General features: G+C 33.1%; 1 protein-coding gene across 4 annotated transcripts in view; it reads right to left on the reverse strand.

The window, feature by feature from the left end:
• The window catches only part of SEMA3A (semaphorin 3A), a 502,916-nt gene that overhangs the window by 101,732 nt on the left and 381,539 nt on the right, over positions 1-19,645 (reverse strand). For all 4 annotated transcript variants that reach the window (XM_082398309.1, XM_082398310.1, XM_082398307.1 and 1 more), the window contains 2 exons: positions 9,566-9,659; positions 2,163-2,282 (listed from right to left, as the gene is read on the reverse strand). In XM_082398309.1, coding sequence (XP_082254435.1) covers positions 2,163-2,282; positions 9,566-9,659 — 214 coding nt within the window. The remainder of the gene's footprint in view (positions 1-2,162; positions 2,283-9,565; positions 9,660-19,645) is intronic.

The raw sequence follows: 19,645 nt of genomic DNA on the forward strand, positions 1-19,645 counted from the left end.
TTCTCAGATGGTCACCTGGACACCATTCTACCTCCTCTACCCCCCGAGGTGGGTATTTGACTATACGTCCAGTCCCTTTTGATTACCACAGTGTTTGTACTCAATCATGAATTATTTTAGGCATCATCTGCATTTGAAGAACAGCAACTGGGAAGTAATGTCAAACTTATTAGAAAATTGGGAGAGCAGGAAATGCAGGAAACTGAGAGAACAGACCCTTTTAAAGAGAAAGGGCTAGTTAAGTGACAAATACCACAGGAGAGGTTGTCTAAATGGAGACTGATAAAAAAAAAAAACATAGGAAGTCATTAGGGGAGGAGGAGCAGTTTCACGGGATCAAAGTCAGGTTGAAAATGGCTAAAGCTGGTGAAAATGCTGAGAAAACAAGTTCCTAACCAGGCTATGGACTTAGACATCTAGGAACCTCGTGGTACACCATGATTAAAAGAAGAGTATGGATAGGGTAGACAAACATGTTTGCAGGTCAGGGAAGAAAACAGTGGTGAAGAAGAGATAAAAACAGCAAAAACAGTAAATTGGGTAAATTTATGGAAAAAAATCAATGCAATTAAGAGCAAAAGCAGTAGGGTCAAAGGTGGAAGTAAAGGGGCACATCATTTTCACTAATACATGAAAAATAACAGGACAATCAGAATGTTGTTACAGGAGGAATGAAATGCTGATTGAGGTAATTTGAGGTATGTTTTATGATTTAAATAGTCATTTTAGAATTGGGATACAGAAGAACAAAGACACACAGCTCATGGTCTCCTGAAATTTCAGTGAGGTTTTAGAGCATATTGTGATTGTTCTCTAACAAACCAGTGAAAGACAGAGGTGAAATGAATTTTGGGTACCCCCAGAAGTGCAGGAGAAGCAAGTGTGGCAGAAGTTCAAAGAGTGAGATAATCAAGCATCTTACTGAGTATATAGATGGACTGTAAGCCATGAGCTTCATCCTTATTAATGAGGCATGTAAAACCAAAGGAGAGTTCATGAATGCAAGATTTGGGACTGGGAAGCTTTATTTTACAGGACTGAAGGCAGATATAAATGGAGATCATTATTTAATAATAAAAAATAACCATGAAAATATGGTGGGGACGATTATAAAAAATCTTTGATGAATGCATAAATGAATAATCCAAAAAAAAAAAACCTCTACATGGAAGACTTATATAAGGATTATTTGGTTCAAAATCTGAATGAAAATAGTATTTATTTATTTTTGGCATATAAATTTTATAATTTTCTTCTGTGGTAAATTTATTTATGTATTAAAAAGAAAAAGAGAATTAAGAAAGTATCTGCCTTGCAAACTATTATATATTGAATGGATAAGCAACAAAGTCCTACTGCATAGCACAGGGAACTATGTTCAATATCCTGTGATAAACCATAATGGAAAAGAATATGAAAAAGAATGTATATATATATATGTATAATTGAATCAGTTTGGTGTACAGTAGAAATTAAAACAACATTGTAAATCAACTGTACTTCAATAAAATAAATTTTTTAAAAAAGTATCTGCTTCATCAAGTATGACACTAGTGACTAAAGGTCAGGAAACTGGGTTCTTGCCCCAAATCTACTACTGGGTTAGATGTAATATTAGATAAAATATTAGTGTTAATTTCCCAACCTATAAAACGGGAGAAAGAATTTTAGGAAGATTAAAGGAGAATCAAATGAAATGATACAGAGTCCTTTCAAAACCACTTTCAGTGTAATGCTTTTAGCACAACAATTTTTTCAAACATTTAATAACTTATGCTCTCAAGGCCACATGAGAGGTGTGGAGGAAAAAAAATACTACATCATGAGATTAGTTGTGGTGTCCCTGGAAGACAAGATTGGTAAGTCATCTTATCTTTTTCCATTGCCTCCCTTCCGTAGCTCCAGCCCAGATCTATTTCTTTCCATAGTTAACTACTGAGAAACTTTAGTTTTGGCACAAAGCAAATATTTTCTTAAATTTTTAATCTCTCTTTTCTCTTTTTGCCCCACTTTCTCACACACACAGCCATGAAGTCACCACCATGAATTTATCTGCACACTAAATCTCAACTCATGCTGTTTGCACCGTACAAGGAAAGCTCTCCACTGACTTACTATAGATGCCCGTGCTTTGTGCCTGCACTCTGGCATGCACCACCTACCATTGAGCCACCTGGAATCGTGCTGCTCTGTCCTGATTGGGTGGTGGTGCCCAAGAGTTCGGAAGATAGCAAAGTCTCGCCCCATAAAATCAGCTGCCGTTCCAGAGTATAATTCTCCATCTGTGTTGTGACAAAATAAAACCACATACACATACTTGAATTCAATTAAGGCAAGAGAAACAAAACACAAAATACAAGTTTCATGTTAAGACCACGCTAATGCTCTCTGCATCATTATGCAAAGCTACTTATGTTTATCCTGTGTCTTTGTTGAAGGGAGTATCTCACTACTCATTTAGCACTAACTTTGAAAAACTGAGTAAAGTATGATTCAGTGCACATTACTAAAACATGAACTTTTATATTTTCTATTATGACCAAAGACAAAGTACAAAACACAAATTATATACATCACATTGTCTGCTTTTATATGTTTCAAACTACTATGGTTCTAATATCTTTATTTTTTAGGGTAAAGTCTCATGGCAAAATCTTGCTTATAGTTTTGATTTTAATGGAAATTAAATTTCTAATATACTTCCATTTTAGTGGGATCTAAATTAATGAGATTTTGCTATAATTTAGAGAAGACTAATATTTTCCTTGCCAAAAATTTTTCTTGCCTTTCATTTTTTAGTATATCAAGTGGGAAAAATGTTCTAACTTGGTATGAGCTATCATACAATCCAAAAACAAGTCCACCACATAGTTTCAGATATAACCGAAATGTGTTTGAAGAAGGGGGTATTTTGATAAACGCAGGCCTTAATCACTACAGCTCAAGATTCTGTTGTGCTTTGACTCATTTCTACTTAAGTTGAATTAACTCTAGGTCAGAGTTTAATAATGGGAGAATCATAATCAGAAGGCTGGAATAGAAAGGAAAAAGAAATAAGGAGAAAGAGCAGTTAATATTTACTGAATACCATTTGTGCTTGCAGGGTAGTCAGGTGCTGGCTTGACACTTTCAAATTACCTCATTTAGTTCTGTCAACAACCCCATGACGTAAATGTTATCCCTATTTTACAGCTCAAGAAACCCAAGGTTGCTCAGCTAATGACTAGGCAAGTCAAGGTGAAAGTTCAAACCCAGGCCTGTTTAACCCAAGCCTCTTATACTAAATATACACCATACCACTGTTGAATAAACTGAAGTTTGTAAAAATGACATTTTCTTTCCTTTAAACAAAAAGTGCCTATTATTCCATCCAGAAAATGCATTATTGCCTGCTTGCTTACAGTGAATTATCAGCAAAACAAAACAATAAATGTAATATTTTCTCCAAATAAGCTACCATAATGACAGTAAAACCTACTATTATCTTGTTGATTATTTGGATACGCTAATGTTTCTGAATTCATTGACTCGAAAAATACTCAGAAGACAAAGTAGGCATACATAAATTATAACTTAAAACATTTGTATACCACTATAATTTCCAAAGGACTTTCTTGTCTATCAATCAGAAACTTTCTGTGCATCTTCAGTTATCAATACCTTTGGGAAAGTCTAATTAGTCTGATCCCTTATGTGATATCTTTGTTCACACCCACAATTCTCACTTGCAAATAAAGGGCTTTGAAACGAAAATAGGCATTTTCAGTGGTCCAAACTAAATTAATTCCTCTGGTAGAACCTCTGGTTCTCTGATGTGTTTGAAGGTATCAGGCTTTGGAAAACTTCCAAAGCAGTGCAGAATAGCTACATAGACAGAATCACTGAGAAATGCCGAGTTATAACTTTAAATATTAATAGAAAGACACCTTATCTTAGAGACTGAGTTTTTAAAAATTGATCACTTATTTTGAATTGTTGTGAATCAAGACAAATAAAAGTGATGGTTTGACAATGTATTAAGTACAAATTACTAGCTAAATGGATGGTACTCATATGACACCATAAATTGCCATAGTATGGTATCTTTGGGATTCAAAAGCATCTTGTCTTCTCTTTACTTAATTAAATATCAAGTTGCTCAAATCTGAGTTGCTCTCACCATAATATGCTAAAATAATGTTCTATATGCCCACAAGGTAAAGAAATAACCCTTTTCGAAAGGCACAAAAACACTATGAACAAGCTATCTATAAGTTTCAAAGGTACTTTGAAACATTTTAATGCATACGGTCTACTTAATTTTAACCTATATTCAATCACTATAACATTTTTATTAAGGTTGACACCTTATCTTTTTACAAATAATTGATTGATAGAAGTGATGAATTTTTAAACTTCAGGTGAATGAGAGAATGTTAGTTAAAAACGTGTGAAAGCAGCCTAAAATGTTCATGTCAATTTCAAATACTTTCATGTTGGAACACCTGTCTGTCATAGGGTGACCTGTATCCTCTTTACCTCGAAAAATCAAAAGTATTAAATTACTAGTTGAACCTCATTGCCCCCTCAACCACGTTAGGTGATGAAAATCATGAAAGGTGAAAACAGAACAACCAAAAGGTGAAAACTGAGCAATTTCATATCAGACTGTAGCCAGACCATGCCTAACAGTAAGTGTAATCAGAAATGGAAGAGTAAAGAATATCATCAGTTAATTGTTTTTTTCATTTAGCTTTTTCAGTGTGAGTAAAATTCATAATTATGGTTGCTATTATATGTAAACTCTATTCCAGATAGAGTTGAAATAACGAAAACTGTAACCAAATAAACATTATTTGGATATTGATATGTATTTGTTTCTCATATTCATTTGTTTAGCTGTTTTATAACTTATGACTCTTTTTTGATCCATTCCCACATGAGGAAGGCAAAAAACAATATAAATGAAGGCAAAGGCAGAAAGACTGATTTTCTTTCTCTTTTGACAACAGATAAGTAGATCACTCAGAGAATGTAGAAGAGTTAGAAGAGTTCATCAGTAGAAGAGCTAGTGACTGAATTTATTACTAAAGACAGAATTTATAAAGAGTTGACTTAGAAACCAAAGGAAGGTTGTAGTTAAGGCACCAGTTGCCTCCAGTCATAGGAAATTACCTCCTACTCAAATATTGTTTTTAGCAAGAGTCAACATGATATCTATGAGCTGGAGGGCACTAGATGATTAGGTGGGCATGAGGGCACATTCTCATGTTGTCAATGCTCAATATCACTAACTGTTCCTTTACACCAGGCCTTAGATCAGATTTTCTGCTCAGATGTCTATAGGATTCTTATCAAGGATGACTCCTCCAGAAATTGTATGACATATTTTTTATTTGGTCCAACTGTATAGGTGGTAGAATATCCTACTCTTTCATTCTCTTTAAGCAGATATATAGTATCAACTCAGACTATACTTCATTTAGTGTAACTGTGTATTCTACCCTGTATTAAAGACTTATTACATTCTTTGGCTATCTGAAATGATCTGACAATTTCTGAGTATAGGGCTTCCCTGGTGGCACAATGGTTAAGAATCCTCCTGCCAATGCAGGGGACACAGGTTCGAGCCCTGGTCTGGGAAGATCCCACATGCCACGGATCAACTAAGCCCGTGCACCACAACTACTGAGCCTGCGCTCTAGAGCCCGTGAGCCACAACTACTGAGCCCATGTGCCACAACTACTGAAGCCCACACGCCTAGAGCCCATGCTCCGCAACGAGAGAAGCCACTACAATGAGAAGCCCGCGCACCGCAACGAAGAGTAGCATCCACTCGCTGTGACTAGAGAAAGCCTGCGTGCAGCAACGAAGACACAACGCAGCCAGAAATAAATAAATAAAATAAATTTATTTTAAAAATTATATATATATATCTGCGTTTAAGCAATTTACATACCTTAGTTGGCTTATATTTGGAGAACAAATATTTTTTTTATTTTTTTAAAAAAGCCCACTTGCCAAACTTCTTTTGTATGTTTGAGGTCACTTATGAAGTTATCAAATTATGCGTGTTAATTTTCCAATTTTATGACCCTAAGTATAGGTAAATGTTAACTTACAATGATTCAAATTGCATTATGGCTAAGATACATACTTTTGGGTTTTCCCATATATACTAAGTTACTAGTGAAAGAAAATATATCTGTCCAATTTTATTAAATTGATGGTAGAATAATATACTCAAGGAATTGTTATACACATCAAAAAGTGGTTGTGGATACTCTGTCCAACAAAGTTGTTAAGTCTTTCTACAAAAATACCATATAGGCAGTTTGATGTCTCAAAAATAATACATCAGACTGAGATAAATTAGTGCTGACAGATGTAACTAACAAGCTAGAAATTGTCAAATATGAAAGTTGCTCTTTCATATTTGAATACAGTGCCATTCTTTCTGAACTGTAAGCTTTCTAACTGTCTCTAAGGAAAGTATTCTTTACTGAGATGAACAAAAAGTTTAGTGAACTGCATTTCCACCATGGCAGTGTTACCTGAGAAGCATGTGTTAAAAACAAAAGTTCATATGTACTCTGTACTTTCTGTTCACAGCTCAAAATGAAGTAAAAACGTGGCTTAGATCAGTTAATGTATTGGATTACAATTCCTAAAAAGGGTGTGGTGAGAAGAAACAGAAGGTGGAAAAAAAATATTTCCTGATGAAATCACAGCATTACTAACACAGGTGTAAAGTGTATCATGGATGTGAGCAAAAATCAAACAAACCTAAAGACCAAGCCATTATGTTGTTAACACCTTAAGCAAATTCCACTCACAGCATAGCAGAGTAATTAGAAACAGAGGGAAAAAAATATGTCTCTCAAACAAACACACACACACACCCCCGACATGGCATGGATGAAAGCTACTTCTTGAGAGTGGAATGGTATGGGAATACTTTTACATTTTCACATTTGTTAAGCAACCTTTTCTATAACAATAAATATACTGGCTTTGTTAATACTGGTCCTTTTAAAACTAACATTTTTTGAGTAGTTGTAAATGATACAAAATTAAAAATGTAAAATTTATACATTACCAAATCTCTCTCCTAGCCTCCCTACAGGCAACCACTATTACCAGTTCCTCTTTTTTCAGTTTCTACTTCCAAATATATGCCAGAAATATGTACGTACCCAAATGTAGTATGCTATTACATTGTCTTATTTAATTCTCACAACAAACTAGTGGAATTTGCATAGCCATGCCATTTTACATACACAGAAACTGAGGCTCAGAGAGGTTCAAATAATTTTCTCAATTATAGTTAATTAATTTGGGGAGTACCTTTAATACCAAGTGAGAGTATATTCTAATGTCAAATTATGTTCTTTCCTGAAGCATGGCAGAATTATAGCATAGTTATAAAGAAGCAAGTAACCTCAATAAAGGAAGTCACAGCTTTTGAATTAAAATGATGCTGCAAAAATTTTGAGGGATTTTACCAGGTCTAGTATGGCCTGCTCATTTTTCTGTATCTTGCTATTCAACTGATCCAGAAATTAACTTAAGTTGGCTTTAATAATCTCCTCTGTCAATAAGCACTAAATATCTCTGAAAATTATTCAATTACTTTACAGTATTGGCTAGGTGAGATCTGGGCTTTCATTTAAAAGCTGTTTCTCTGAAATGCCTACCATTCTTTTCTAGCCATACATCCTGTCCTTGACTCATGCAACTTCCCTCATTCTCTTTTCCTTTTCACAAACCTATACAACTGTTTCAAGGAAGTTCTAATATAAAACCAAACCTGCGGTGTTTCATATTCTTTGTGGACATTGTGTGGTTGGACGCCATATGAACTATGTAATACTTAGTTGTCATCATTCTTTCTCAGTGGAATATTAAAATAAATAAGTAAATCCCTACTGAGAAACATACCACAAAATAGAGCTGCTCTAGGCACAGTTTTACATACTGCTTTTTGAGGAATATCTATCTTTTTTTGTTCAGAATGCAATTTAAATAAGTATAGCCTGCAGGTTCAAACAAGATAGGACTCCTCCCCTTTGTTTAAGAGTTTTCAAATTTCTGTGTGTGCACTTAAGGAAGTCATCCAGACGTAATCACTAGGCCATCTGCGAATAGGAAAATTATAAGTGTGTTACATTTGCTGCATTCCTTCAGGTCTTAAACTTTTGTTAAAGTGCTCCATAAATGGATCAAATGGACTGAAATTGTCTACATTTCCAAGGCAATAGAGGAGATAATTCATGCTGTAATGGTTTTATTCTTAATAGTAAAAGGATCAGTGAAACAGCGATAAAGTAAACACTAGAGAATACTGGAAAAAATATATTTTCAAGTTAATGTTGTAGTCAGTATGACTAGAGTCTTACTTTGTTGAATAGAAAAAAGATTTTTTTTTAAATAAAAAGGCTAAACTTTATGAAATTATTATATGTCAAATAATAGCCTAAATTTACCTTTTAAAAGTCTAGATGTATTACTCAAAATTCTATCAGAAAGTTTACACCTGAAAAGTTTCACTTATTATTTTTTTGTTATCAAATAATTACTTTCTATATTTTATAAAAAAGAAAACAAAAGGAAAAAGAAAAGGAAACAAAAAGCTACATAAATTCTACATGATTATATAAAAACATATATTCAGGAGTAAGGTAATGACCCAGAATCTTCTGTACTTTAGGTTATTGGCATACTCAAAAGTTAAAACAAGAAAACAAAAAAAGAAAAAGAAAAATTGTTTAATGATATATCACTTTTTGTGTATTATTTAATCCCAGTCCAGAAGTGGTTAAAAGCATGTGGAAAGAATTCTCTATTTTTTGATACAAACTAAAGTTTTCTCCTTCTGCCTACTTCTATCTTCCTATTTCTATCCTTTTGAACTATGGCTAAGCATTCACCACCTATCTGCAATGTTGAAGTAAAAGAAGAAAGAAGAAAACTAGAAAGGAAGATGGTTAAAGAAAAGGGCACAGGAAATACATAAAATGTTTTGTTAGATTAAAAAAAGAAGAAGAAGCCCTAAAGTCAGAAAAGATGAATACAGAAGGACTTTGCCAACTCAAGGTAACACAAGGGGTCTCTGTCAACTGTACTACCATTTAGTTGGATTGTGCTGATTAAGCTGACCAAATGCTGAGAGTGTGACAAATCTTGGGACTACAATTAACAACCTAGAGTGAATCTCATTCTTTCCTTCTGACCTGTCAAAATTCCCCCTTGAAACGCCTCTTCCCAAAAAATGAAAATCAAAACCATATTTTTACAAAACAAAAATTGTAAAGGTCTAGGGGGATGTATAGTGATTGAGCAGCCAATTTTAAAGATACTATTAAACCATTCTGATTAAAAAGAATCATAGACTAGATAGTACAATAATCAAATCAGCATTTAGTGTTTCTTCTTCATTTTCAAAATATTTGAAAATATCTCAACTGACATACTCCTAAAATATTTTATGATTAATAATAAAAAATCTTGGTATATAACAAGGAACATGCAATCTGGCTATTATCTATAGAAAATTCACTGTTTAGCTGACTGTTGACTGAGTACCTATTAAAAGAGATGCCGTCAGCAGTTTAGGGTCATATGGGCTCTTCCCACGGCCATTTTCAAAATGTGAGTCTTCCAGCTTAAAAATGTTGTCCTGTAGAAAAGAAAAAGAAGAATTCAATTTATTTATAATAAAAAGTATTTTTAACATGCCAGTTAATCAGAGAGAGGTTGAGTATTCTTCTGCACTATCAAGGTGTATTATTATTTGTGTAAACTTTAGAGATGACAGAATAACTTAAGGGGGATAAAACCTAGCTATTACTAGACAAATATCTATTTAGCTTGGTGACTTTTAGTATCATTTAGCACGTTGCAAGTAATTGTGTATAAGTGAACTCTAAAGGACAAGAATGCTATGATAAGAGTGATCATTTTATCACATAGGTATGCGAAGAGCTACCCTAATGGCTCTTGAAAGAATGTTAAATTTAAACAAATGACTCCTTTACTTCCTTCACATAGAGAAAAAATAACAACTCACTATATTAGATGTCTGCAAGAAGATACGCTATCTCACTTTTCTGTATGTACTTTCCAGAAGGAAATAGTCATAGCAGTCACGTCCTCCACTCTGTCATTCCTACAACTTTGATGCTTACAAGCTCCTCAAGCATTTTAAAATTACTCACCTTGGAAGGTGGAAGGTACCTGAAACTATCCTTATCAATTTCTCTAAGTGGGAAATATCAAACTGCTTATTAGGATGGGTGTGCCTGGAGATAGTGTCCTTAGGACAATAAGCACAGAGGTGACACATTTTTATCACAGGGAAGTCTGCTCAGTTGAGGCTCAAGCACCCAGAAACTTAAGTGAACATTTGACTATGGTAGAAAGTATGCCAGAAAGCACTGCAACAAAATCCTTAATAAGGAGATAACTAACTCATGCCTAAGACACTGTCCTCAGAATGTGAGGCTTCTATATGACAGTGGAGTAAACTGGGGTATTTCTGAGCATTCTTTTCAGAACCAAGTGCTCTGGAAATTAATTAGGTCAGAATATGTATGCATTTTCCAGTAGCACATTAACTTGTCCACACACTGAAATAAAACACCTTTTCTGGCAATTTCTCTAGTATTCACATAAAAGCATTTTCTATATTCTTAGGATAGTAAATGGTGTTCATTTTATGGCCAATATGGGTCACTTTATTTAACATTTAATATCTGATGGAGCTAATGGCAGAGTTTCAAATTATGACTCTTAAAACTCATTTGAGTTAGGGAAGAAGAGTGAAAAAGGAAGCAAACCAAAAATGTTCTCCATTTTTACTACTGTAAGTAAGAATTACCAAGTCTCCTCTTTCCTTGCATTGATTCTGTACTTGGTAAATAGCTATCCCCTAGCAATGATGGTTCTTTAGCTGAATTCTAAAATTTACACTGTGAAAAATTTACGGGGTTTCTCAGAATTGTGCTAAGTTGTAGTAGGAAGGGCAGTGAGTCAGGAGTCAGGCCCAGTTGGGCCAATGATTAGCTCTGGTTCTTTGGTGGCCAATTAATATCTCTGAGCCTTCGGTTTCTAAAAGTTAATGTTGATAAGGATATTTAATCTCAAATGTTTATTGTGAGGATTAAAGAATTGAAATAAAGTATTTTTAAAGCAGCAAAAAAACAGACACTATTTCTATTCTATTAATACTGCTCATATTACTACTACAAGAATATGAAAATTTAACACAAGTTGTTACCATTGTTGTAAACTTTCCTACCAGAACTTGAAAGAAATATTACTTAAAAACAGTTACATAAGTCACCAAATTATAAACTTATTTACAAATACACATTTGTCATAGACACTTGAATATTAAAATTATAATATGAAATTTATTGCCATATACTAAGAAGAAGCATAGAAGAAATCTTAAGAAATATTTAGGTATATTTTGATAAAAATTAGGAAACAATCCAAAATAAATATGCTCAGTAGATGATATACACTCTACTGCCACAATGATAGAAAATATTAAAATTTGTCTATGTGATTAGTCCTCACAGGTTAGAGGAAGCATCAGGGAGAAGTGGTGGTGTGGCTGAAAATATTGTTATGAATATTAGTATAAATTTCTTGTCCTCATAAGACATTTTACAATACTGACAAAGATAGAGGAGCTATCTGTCAAAGTGTGAGACACTTGATGTCTGGGATCATGTATCCACGTTAGTAAGACAATGCCAAGGTATATGAGAAGTACTTGCAACTTCGTGTTTAACATTTGATTTACAAGGTAAAGGATTAAACTTCATAGGAAGAGAGGTTAAGCATGTCAGTTACAGTTTAAGAGAAGATGAAAAACTATCCTTTGTCATGGTGTCAGGTAATGTGTTCAAAGCCGGCCTCCTTTTTCCTTTCCGTCATTTTTCCTTTAAATGGAACTCTTGCCCAAATTTCTGGGTTTCTACAGTGTAATTATTCTATATTCTTATAGGATTCTACTGAAGGGTAAAAGATTGAATTTCCTTTCCAGCCTAGTGATATGGGGCCTGGAATAAATATAATTTGCTTTCTGAATAGGGAAGTAAAAGATATTTCTTACATACAAATGTTTGTAGTGTAAAATTCATACCGATTACACATAGTAATGGAGTCTAAGGCTGTTGAAATCAGACAGAAATGGATATTATCCTTGGCTGTGCCTTTATTATCTGGGCCTCAGGCAATCCCTAAACCCTTCTGAAACTCAGAGTCATCTATAAAAGGAGATAGGAAAATCTCATAGGGTTGATTGGGAATATTTACTGCAATAATGTATATGAAACAATACTTAGTATGCCCTCAAAAATATTCATTAATTTATTTTTTCATTGTTTATAGTTACCAAAATAAGATCATTCTTTCCTATACTGATTAATATCTCTCATGCTACAGTGGAAATGCCTGCCTATATATTCATCAGTAGAAATTAAGACTTATGTTTAAAAATATGTAAATACTTTGGACTCCCAAAATGCACTGAAAATTGTTCATTTCTATAGCTAGACCACAGTCCAGTTCAAAAGCTTTTCTGACAAAAAAAAGAAATCATTAAATATAATATGTATAGGAAGCAACCGAAGTGTCCATCGACAGATGAATGGATAAAGAAAATGTGGCACATATATACAATGGACTATTACTCAGCCATAAAAAGAAACGAAATTGAGTTATTTGTAGTGAGGTGGATGGACCTAGAGACTGTCATACAGAGTGAAGGAAGTCAGAAAGAGAAAAACAAATACCATATGCTAACACATACATATGAAATCTAAAAAAAAAAAAGGTTTTGAAGCACCCAGGGGCAGGACAGGAATAAAGACGCAGCCATAGAGAATGGACTTGAGGACATGGGGAGGGGGAAGGGTAAGATGGGAGGAAGAGAGAGAGTGGCATGGACATATATACACTACCAAATCGAAAATAGATAGCTAGTGGGAAGCAGCCTCGTAGCACAGGGAGATCAGCTCCCTGCTTTGTGTCCACCTAGAGGGGTGGGATAGGGAGGGTGGGAGGGAGACTCAAGAGGGAGGAGATATGGGGATATATGTATATGTATAGCTGATCCACTTTGTTATACAACAGAAACTAACACACCATTATAAAGCAATTATATTCCAATAAAGATGTTAAAAATATATATATAATATGTATAAAAATTCTCAATTAAAAAGGGCTACCCCCTTTTAATACGTCTGATGAACTTAATGTGATTGACAGACACCAATATTGCTGTTTCTGTTATCTTGTGCACGAAACCTATTAGGTGTGTGAAAATACTGACCCCTTGGAAAAGAAGTCTGTGTTAATATAATTGTACATTCTATGTTGTCATACATAGCATATCACGTAGACAACTGTCTGGCTGTACTTGGAAGACTTTTTGAAATCTGATTGCTACTCAATGATTTTCTGTTTTAAAGAGTGTTAAACAGATCACATACGCAAGTAATAAGACGAAAAATCTTAAGACCAATGTATACAATTAAACCACATAGCTTATATTCTTACTTGGGCTGAAATACTTTTCATTTTTAGTAATACATGAAAAGAAATCTAGCTGCATGGATTCTAATTGCTTTAGCAGATACTGTGAGCATATCATATAAGTTATTGTGCCATATTTTATTACATGATTGCATCAGTTTTCAGCAACTATTTTTAGCTTTCAAGACCACTCTTTCCCCTTTGTCTTCTGGATTTCCTGAATGTTATTAGACTGTGGTGAGGTAAGACATTAGAGGAAATAATAACTGTGCTAATGTCTAATCCAAAGTTTTATAAATTATAAACCAGTGGTGACATCATGGCAATAAATTTCCTAAATCTCAATCTTGTCCAAGTAATAAATTTAGGGAACAAAGCTGCAATTTTAGTTGTTTTATTTAATGATTAAAACATAAATGATGTTTGTAAAAAAGAAAAGAAATGAAAAGAAAAGAAAATCCGATGTATATGTGATAGAATAACCATTTTGGGTGGGGAACTATATAAACTTAATCAAACCCAATACTTGGACAGTATTTTAAAACATACATTATTAAATTTTTTCAAATTGCTCTTTCTCCTCTCCTGCTCTTTACAAAGATACTTTGTTTGCCAGTTCTAATGAATTATCAAGTATTCCTTGGTCACACCATATTTTTCTCATTTCTGCCTGAACTATCCCCAGCTCACCCATCCTCAACCCCAGGGTGAACTTCCTTTCCTTTAAGACTAAATTCAAAAGTTACTTCCTAGGAGAAGTCTTCAGAGCTTCCTGGAGATATAATTTATTAGTTTCCTTTGTGCATATCCTAATTAACAACAGTACACAAGCAATGACAATACTGGGTAAAACTACTGGCTTCAGCAATGAAGGGACGTCATAGGATCTCATAGGAAATACTGTGACATACTATATTTTACCCAAAGGAGATCCACTTGTGGATAAAATTCATCCGGATTTACTTCTCTTAAAAAGGTGACTCTAGATCTATGCTGTGCAATTCTAATAGCCATGAGCTACATGTAGCAATTTAAATTAATTAAAATTAAAAATCCTATTCCTCAGTTGCACTAGTTACATTTTAAGTGTTTAATAGTCACATGAGACTTGTGAATACAATACTACACAGATGCAAACATTTCCACTGTCACAGAAGTTCTACTGGACAACACTCTATTGGACAACACTCTAGATCCTATTCCCTTAGTAGCAAAGAGTAGAAGTGAAAATTAGAGGCCCTCTAGGGAAAGAAAATTTGTCCTCAGCTGATTCACTTTGTTATACAGCAGAAACTAACACACCATTGTAAAGCAATTATACTCCAATAAAGATGTTTAAAAAAAAATGCAAAAAAAAAAAAATTTGTCCTCAGACCACAATCATAGTAGAAAAAGTTCATGAAATCTACAAGGAAAGATTATAGTAAAATCACTAGTTTTTTATTTTTATTAGCTAGGGATTACCCTAAGTAACTTTTAATGGCAGGACAGATGAACAAATACATGCCCTGTATTTTTTTATATGCCATCCTTCTTCCATTCAAATTACTCTTCCCTAATCTATGCAGGCAAAAATTTTACTCATTGTTTAAAGCTTAAGTCATAATACCAGTCCATTAAATGTTCATTAATTTTCCCCAGCAGAAGAAATATTTTCTCCCTGGAACTTGTATAGAAATCTATTCATAATCTCTTTGTGCCATTTGTTACCTTCAACCTTGCTATTCAATAATGCACGTTTCTCTTTTCTTCCTATTAAATACTTTTGAGGCGAGGGAAAAATCTGATTCATTATATTTCTCCCAAGTACTAAGATAGAACTTTTCACTGAGTTAAAGCTCAATGAAAGAAAGAATGAATAAATGAGTGACCGTGTGACTGAGTAGAAGAGGCACTAGAGAAAAACTACATCCAAGGAATAGCAAGGGCATTGCCCTGGACTCTAGGAGCTAATACTTCAAGGATATGACACAGATATGAACACAGTTATGCAGTAGAGGCCAGACTACAAAATTCAAATATTAAACCTAGCTTTAAAGTGAGTTTTAAGAAATATGATACTGTTTAACTTTTTAGTGTTGTATGTGTCACTATTAATAGATTATTGATACTTGTTATATACTTCAAATACGAGTTTACTCTTACTATAAAAGATAAAAAATAAAATTTAATGACAAAAGAGCATAACATTACAATCCCTTTGCTTTTACATCCCTGTTCCTCTTTAATTTTCATTGGGCCTTGTAGTTCATCAGTTATTATTAAGCTTGTTAATAAATATTACTCCTTTCGATAGAGCCATTTTATTGAGGGAAAAGTTATCAAAATCGTCCTTTGTAGAAATTCAAAAATCTTTCTTATCAATGTAATAGTTCCATAATTCCAGGATAACTGTTTTACCTGACCATTTTTTACTTACAGAAATTACTCCATGTATCTCTGGGATGTTGGCTAGTGGAACATCAAACTGGAGAAGCTCTTTGGGCTTTTGCCAAATACAATTTTCTACTTATAAAGTATATATAATTTCTTATCGGGATTTGCACTTCTATATTTATTTTAGAAACTTTCTAATTTATATGTTTTCTGAAACACTATATAAATATTAATATGTACAGTAAATATATATTGATCTGTGACTATGTAAGAATTATGTTTGGAATATGAAAGTGAAAGGTCTAATTATTTAATTCAATGAGCAAGAAATTACAATAAAAATTATATAATCTAAGTCGAACACTTGTGACTTTTGCTTTAATTACATGAAAGTACCTTGCCTCCTTGATATTTGATATTTGTATTGATTTTTTTTTTTTTTCTGGAGTAGAGGTATAATTGTGTCACTTTTCGGAACTGAGATACACATGATTGATTCAAAAAGTCAGAAGTTAAGGAGAATAATGTTTCTTTGGTCATAAAGACTGATTAATAATCCTTGCCTATATTTTCCTGATAGCATGTGACAGATGTTTCTGGAGTAACAAGATGAGAACAGATTAAAGATTGTGTGGTATTTGGGATTTGGAGAGAAATATTTTAATTTTCAAATGTAGTTACAAATTAGAATGTATTCATATTTCTACTTTCTGTTAAAATGCACGATTGCAGGATTGTTACTTAGGGTTTCATGTTTTCCTTGATGAAAAGCTTCGTTTGTTCTGGTTTTTAAGTTTGCACTCGAATCTTAAGAAATAAATCCACCCACGTTATCAAAAAAAAAAATTATATAATAACATTACATACATATGCTATTACAATGTTTATAAAGTATTTGGTAGCTATTTCACTTAACATTAAACACATACTAAGTGTTAATAATGTCCTAAGAGTTCATCTATATTTTTTCACTTAATCTTCAAACAACCCTACTATTATTGTGCCAGTTTTACAGATGAGAAGCAGAGACATTTTCCATTTAATACTCAAAGTCATAAAGACAATAAATGATGGAGTAAGAATTTGATGACAGAACTCTTTCCAAATCCATGTTTTTAACCACTACATAAAAAAGTGGGCTTACCATAAATATTATGTGAAAAAAAAAACTGCGTGAGATGTACCCTATGATAGTAGAAACTGGAAACCACAGGAGTTCAAAGTGGGGATAGATAATTTTATGTTTCAGCATATAAAGAAAAGCTTTATTTGATTTAGTCCTTTAAAAATGTATTTTGATGGGAGGTGAGTGTATCTGGGAGTACGCATGTGTATGTTTGTGTGTTCATTGGTTATGGGTGCAGAGGGCCAGAGGAGCTCATAGAGAGGGCAGAGGAAAGCACAGATGCAGGTTAGTCCATCTAGAGTAAACAACATGAACAAAATCCTCTCAAAATAGATATAATTCATATGATAAGTAACATAAAATTGAGTTTAGACAATGAGGACTGTATACATATATTAAGAGATATAGTGGATAAATCTGAAATCAAACTGTGGATAGTTTTCTGTGCCAGAATAAGCAATTTAGCATGCATTCATGACACAGTGATAATTTTAGCTGGAGAACAATAGCATCAAAGAAATGCAATATTATGATGAATCTGACAGTGACGCATAGGATGATTTAAAGATACATGAGCCTTGTGACAGGAAAAGACCTACTGCCATAGCCTGGGGAGGGGAGAATTAGCTCTTCTTACACATTACGGCAGTTTAAAGGAATTTTTTATGTTGTGTGTTATGATGGTCAAGTCATTTAGCTTCTTTGTATTTCATGTTTCTTAACTTCAGTTGCATCAGAATTCCCTTTAATATTCCAGTGAAGCTACAGATTCTTTGTTTCAGAAAATTGAAGCTAAGCATACATATGTTTTATAAGCAATCTTTAGGGTTTATTGACTTTATGTAGTCATGGCAAGAGTTTCCAAATCAGCTATTCTACAAAGACCTTTCCATTTCTAACTTGGTATGATTCTCTCATCCTATCCCTCTGAATTTGGACATTTGCTTCTGTTGTTCTTTGGCTCTGTCCTTGAACATAATAGAGGGATTATCCAGACTTTTAAAACCCATTTTCGTTTTCATTCTCTACATACTATTATTTGGTATTCATTTGTTTTTATAAATTCAGCTATTGAACTTCAGCCCCAATCCCTCTGCTATTCTAATCATTCAAACTTGGTTTCCTGGCCTGTATGAAATCTTCCATTTTCCATGGTTATTTCAAAATTGAGAGCTATTAAGAGGCCTTGGCTCTTCAAAAGAATATAAGAGCAATTACGAATAATAAACTTCATAAAAATTAGCCTGTCAGAAAGAGTTATTTAACAATATACATTGTGGGAAGATACAAAAGAAATGTAACCCTGGTATCTGTCACTGAGGGCTGGGAAATTTAAAAAGTAGTGCTATGTGAATAAAGCAAGTATAATTTTCTGCCCTGATTATATTAGTCCTGTCTTTGATTTCACTATGATTGCAGCCATACTACATTAGAATTTTATTTTTCTCTACAATCTAATAAAACATTGCTGCAAGTAAATGACTGACTGCTAATTGAAAAAGAATCTCAGTGAAAGATAAGCTCAAGGAAAAGCTATATACTTGTAAGGATTTTTAGAACTGAGTATACTAATACCTTCTTCTCATATTATTGATAATTAATATTTTTGAGTAGTTATAGCTGTACAATAATTACAAGATTTGGTTTTAAATCCCAAATGTAGTCATTTGATGCTAAAATGTTTGGAGTCAATAATTATAATTATGCTTATTCAATAATTGCCAATACTTTTCAAATATACACTTTGGAAAGTAAATTTTTCTCAGCAAAAGCCAATTATATGATAATTGTTTTGACAAAAATGTATTTTATCTACTAAATTAAATAAAAATATTCCAGTTATATATAAAATATATAAAATATATTTTATATATAAAATATAGTCCAATTTAATATTCATGATATGTGATCCCTTTCTAGTTACATCTATGCAGACTTTTTTCACTGAATATAATTTCTGTTCCTGAGGAATTCTGAGGATCCAAAATAGGAAGACGGATAATATCATCAGGGTACACAACATTTCTATAAAGTTCATCTCTAGATTAAATGTAAGTAGGAATGGTTAAAATCATTGATTTCAATTTCTATAGTCTGTTCAAGCATTGCTTTAGTAAAGCAGAAATCTTACCTCTAAAATTTGTCTCCAGAGATTATATGGCTTTTCTGCGACCCAGATTTTTTGTTGTTGTTATTTGAATTTGAAGGTAGATGTGGTCAAAAATATTATTGTTTAATAATTATAAAATCTAGATTATATAACCCCTTGTGCCAATTATTGATTGTAAGCTCTAAAACAAGTTTCAAAAATCTCTTTGATGTGTCAACATTCTTATCTATGAAAATACTCCACATAATTGAAATGAAAATACTCCACATAATTGCCTCAAGGATTCAATGAGATATGCGAATTAACATAGGAGAGCATACTTAAACCATATAGAAATTTAGTTCATTATAATTTTAATTATCCTAAATTCACTATTATCGGTACATCTTTATTATGATAGCATGTTGATAACTCATTATCTATGATAACATAATAGCTAATATGTGTTAAGCAAATATTAGCCAAGCACACTCTCCTAAGTGCTTTATAGGTATTTACTTTTTTA

Source organism: Balaenoptera borealis, assembly GCF_965194805.1.
Source record: "Balaenoptera borealis genome assembly, chromosome: 7".
Taxonomy (NCBI): domain Eukaryota; kingdom Metazoa; phylum Chordata; class Mammalia; order Artiodactyla; family Balaenopteridae; genus Balaenoptera; species Balaenoptera borealis.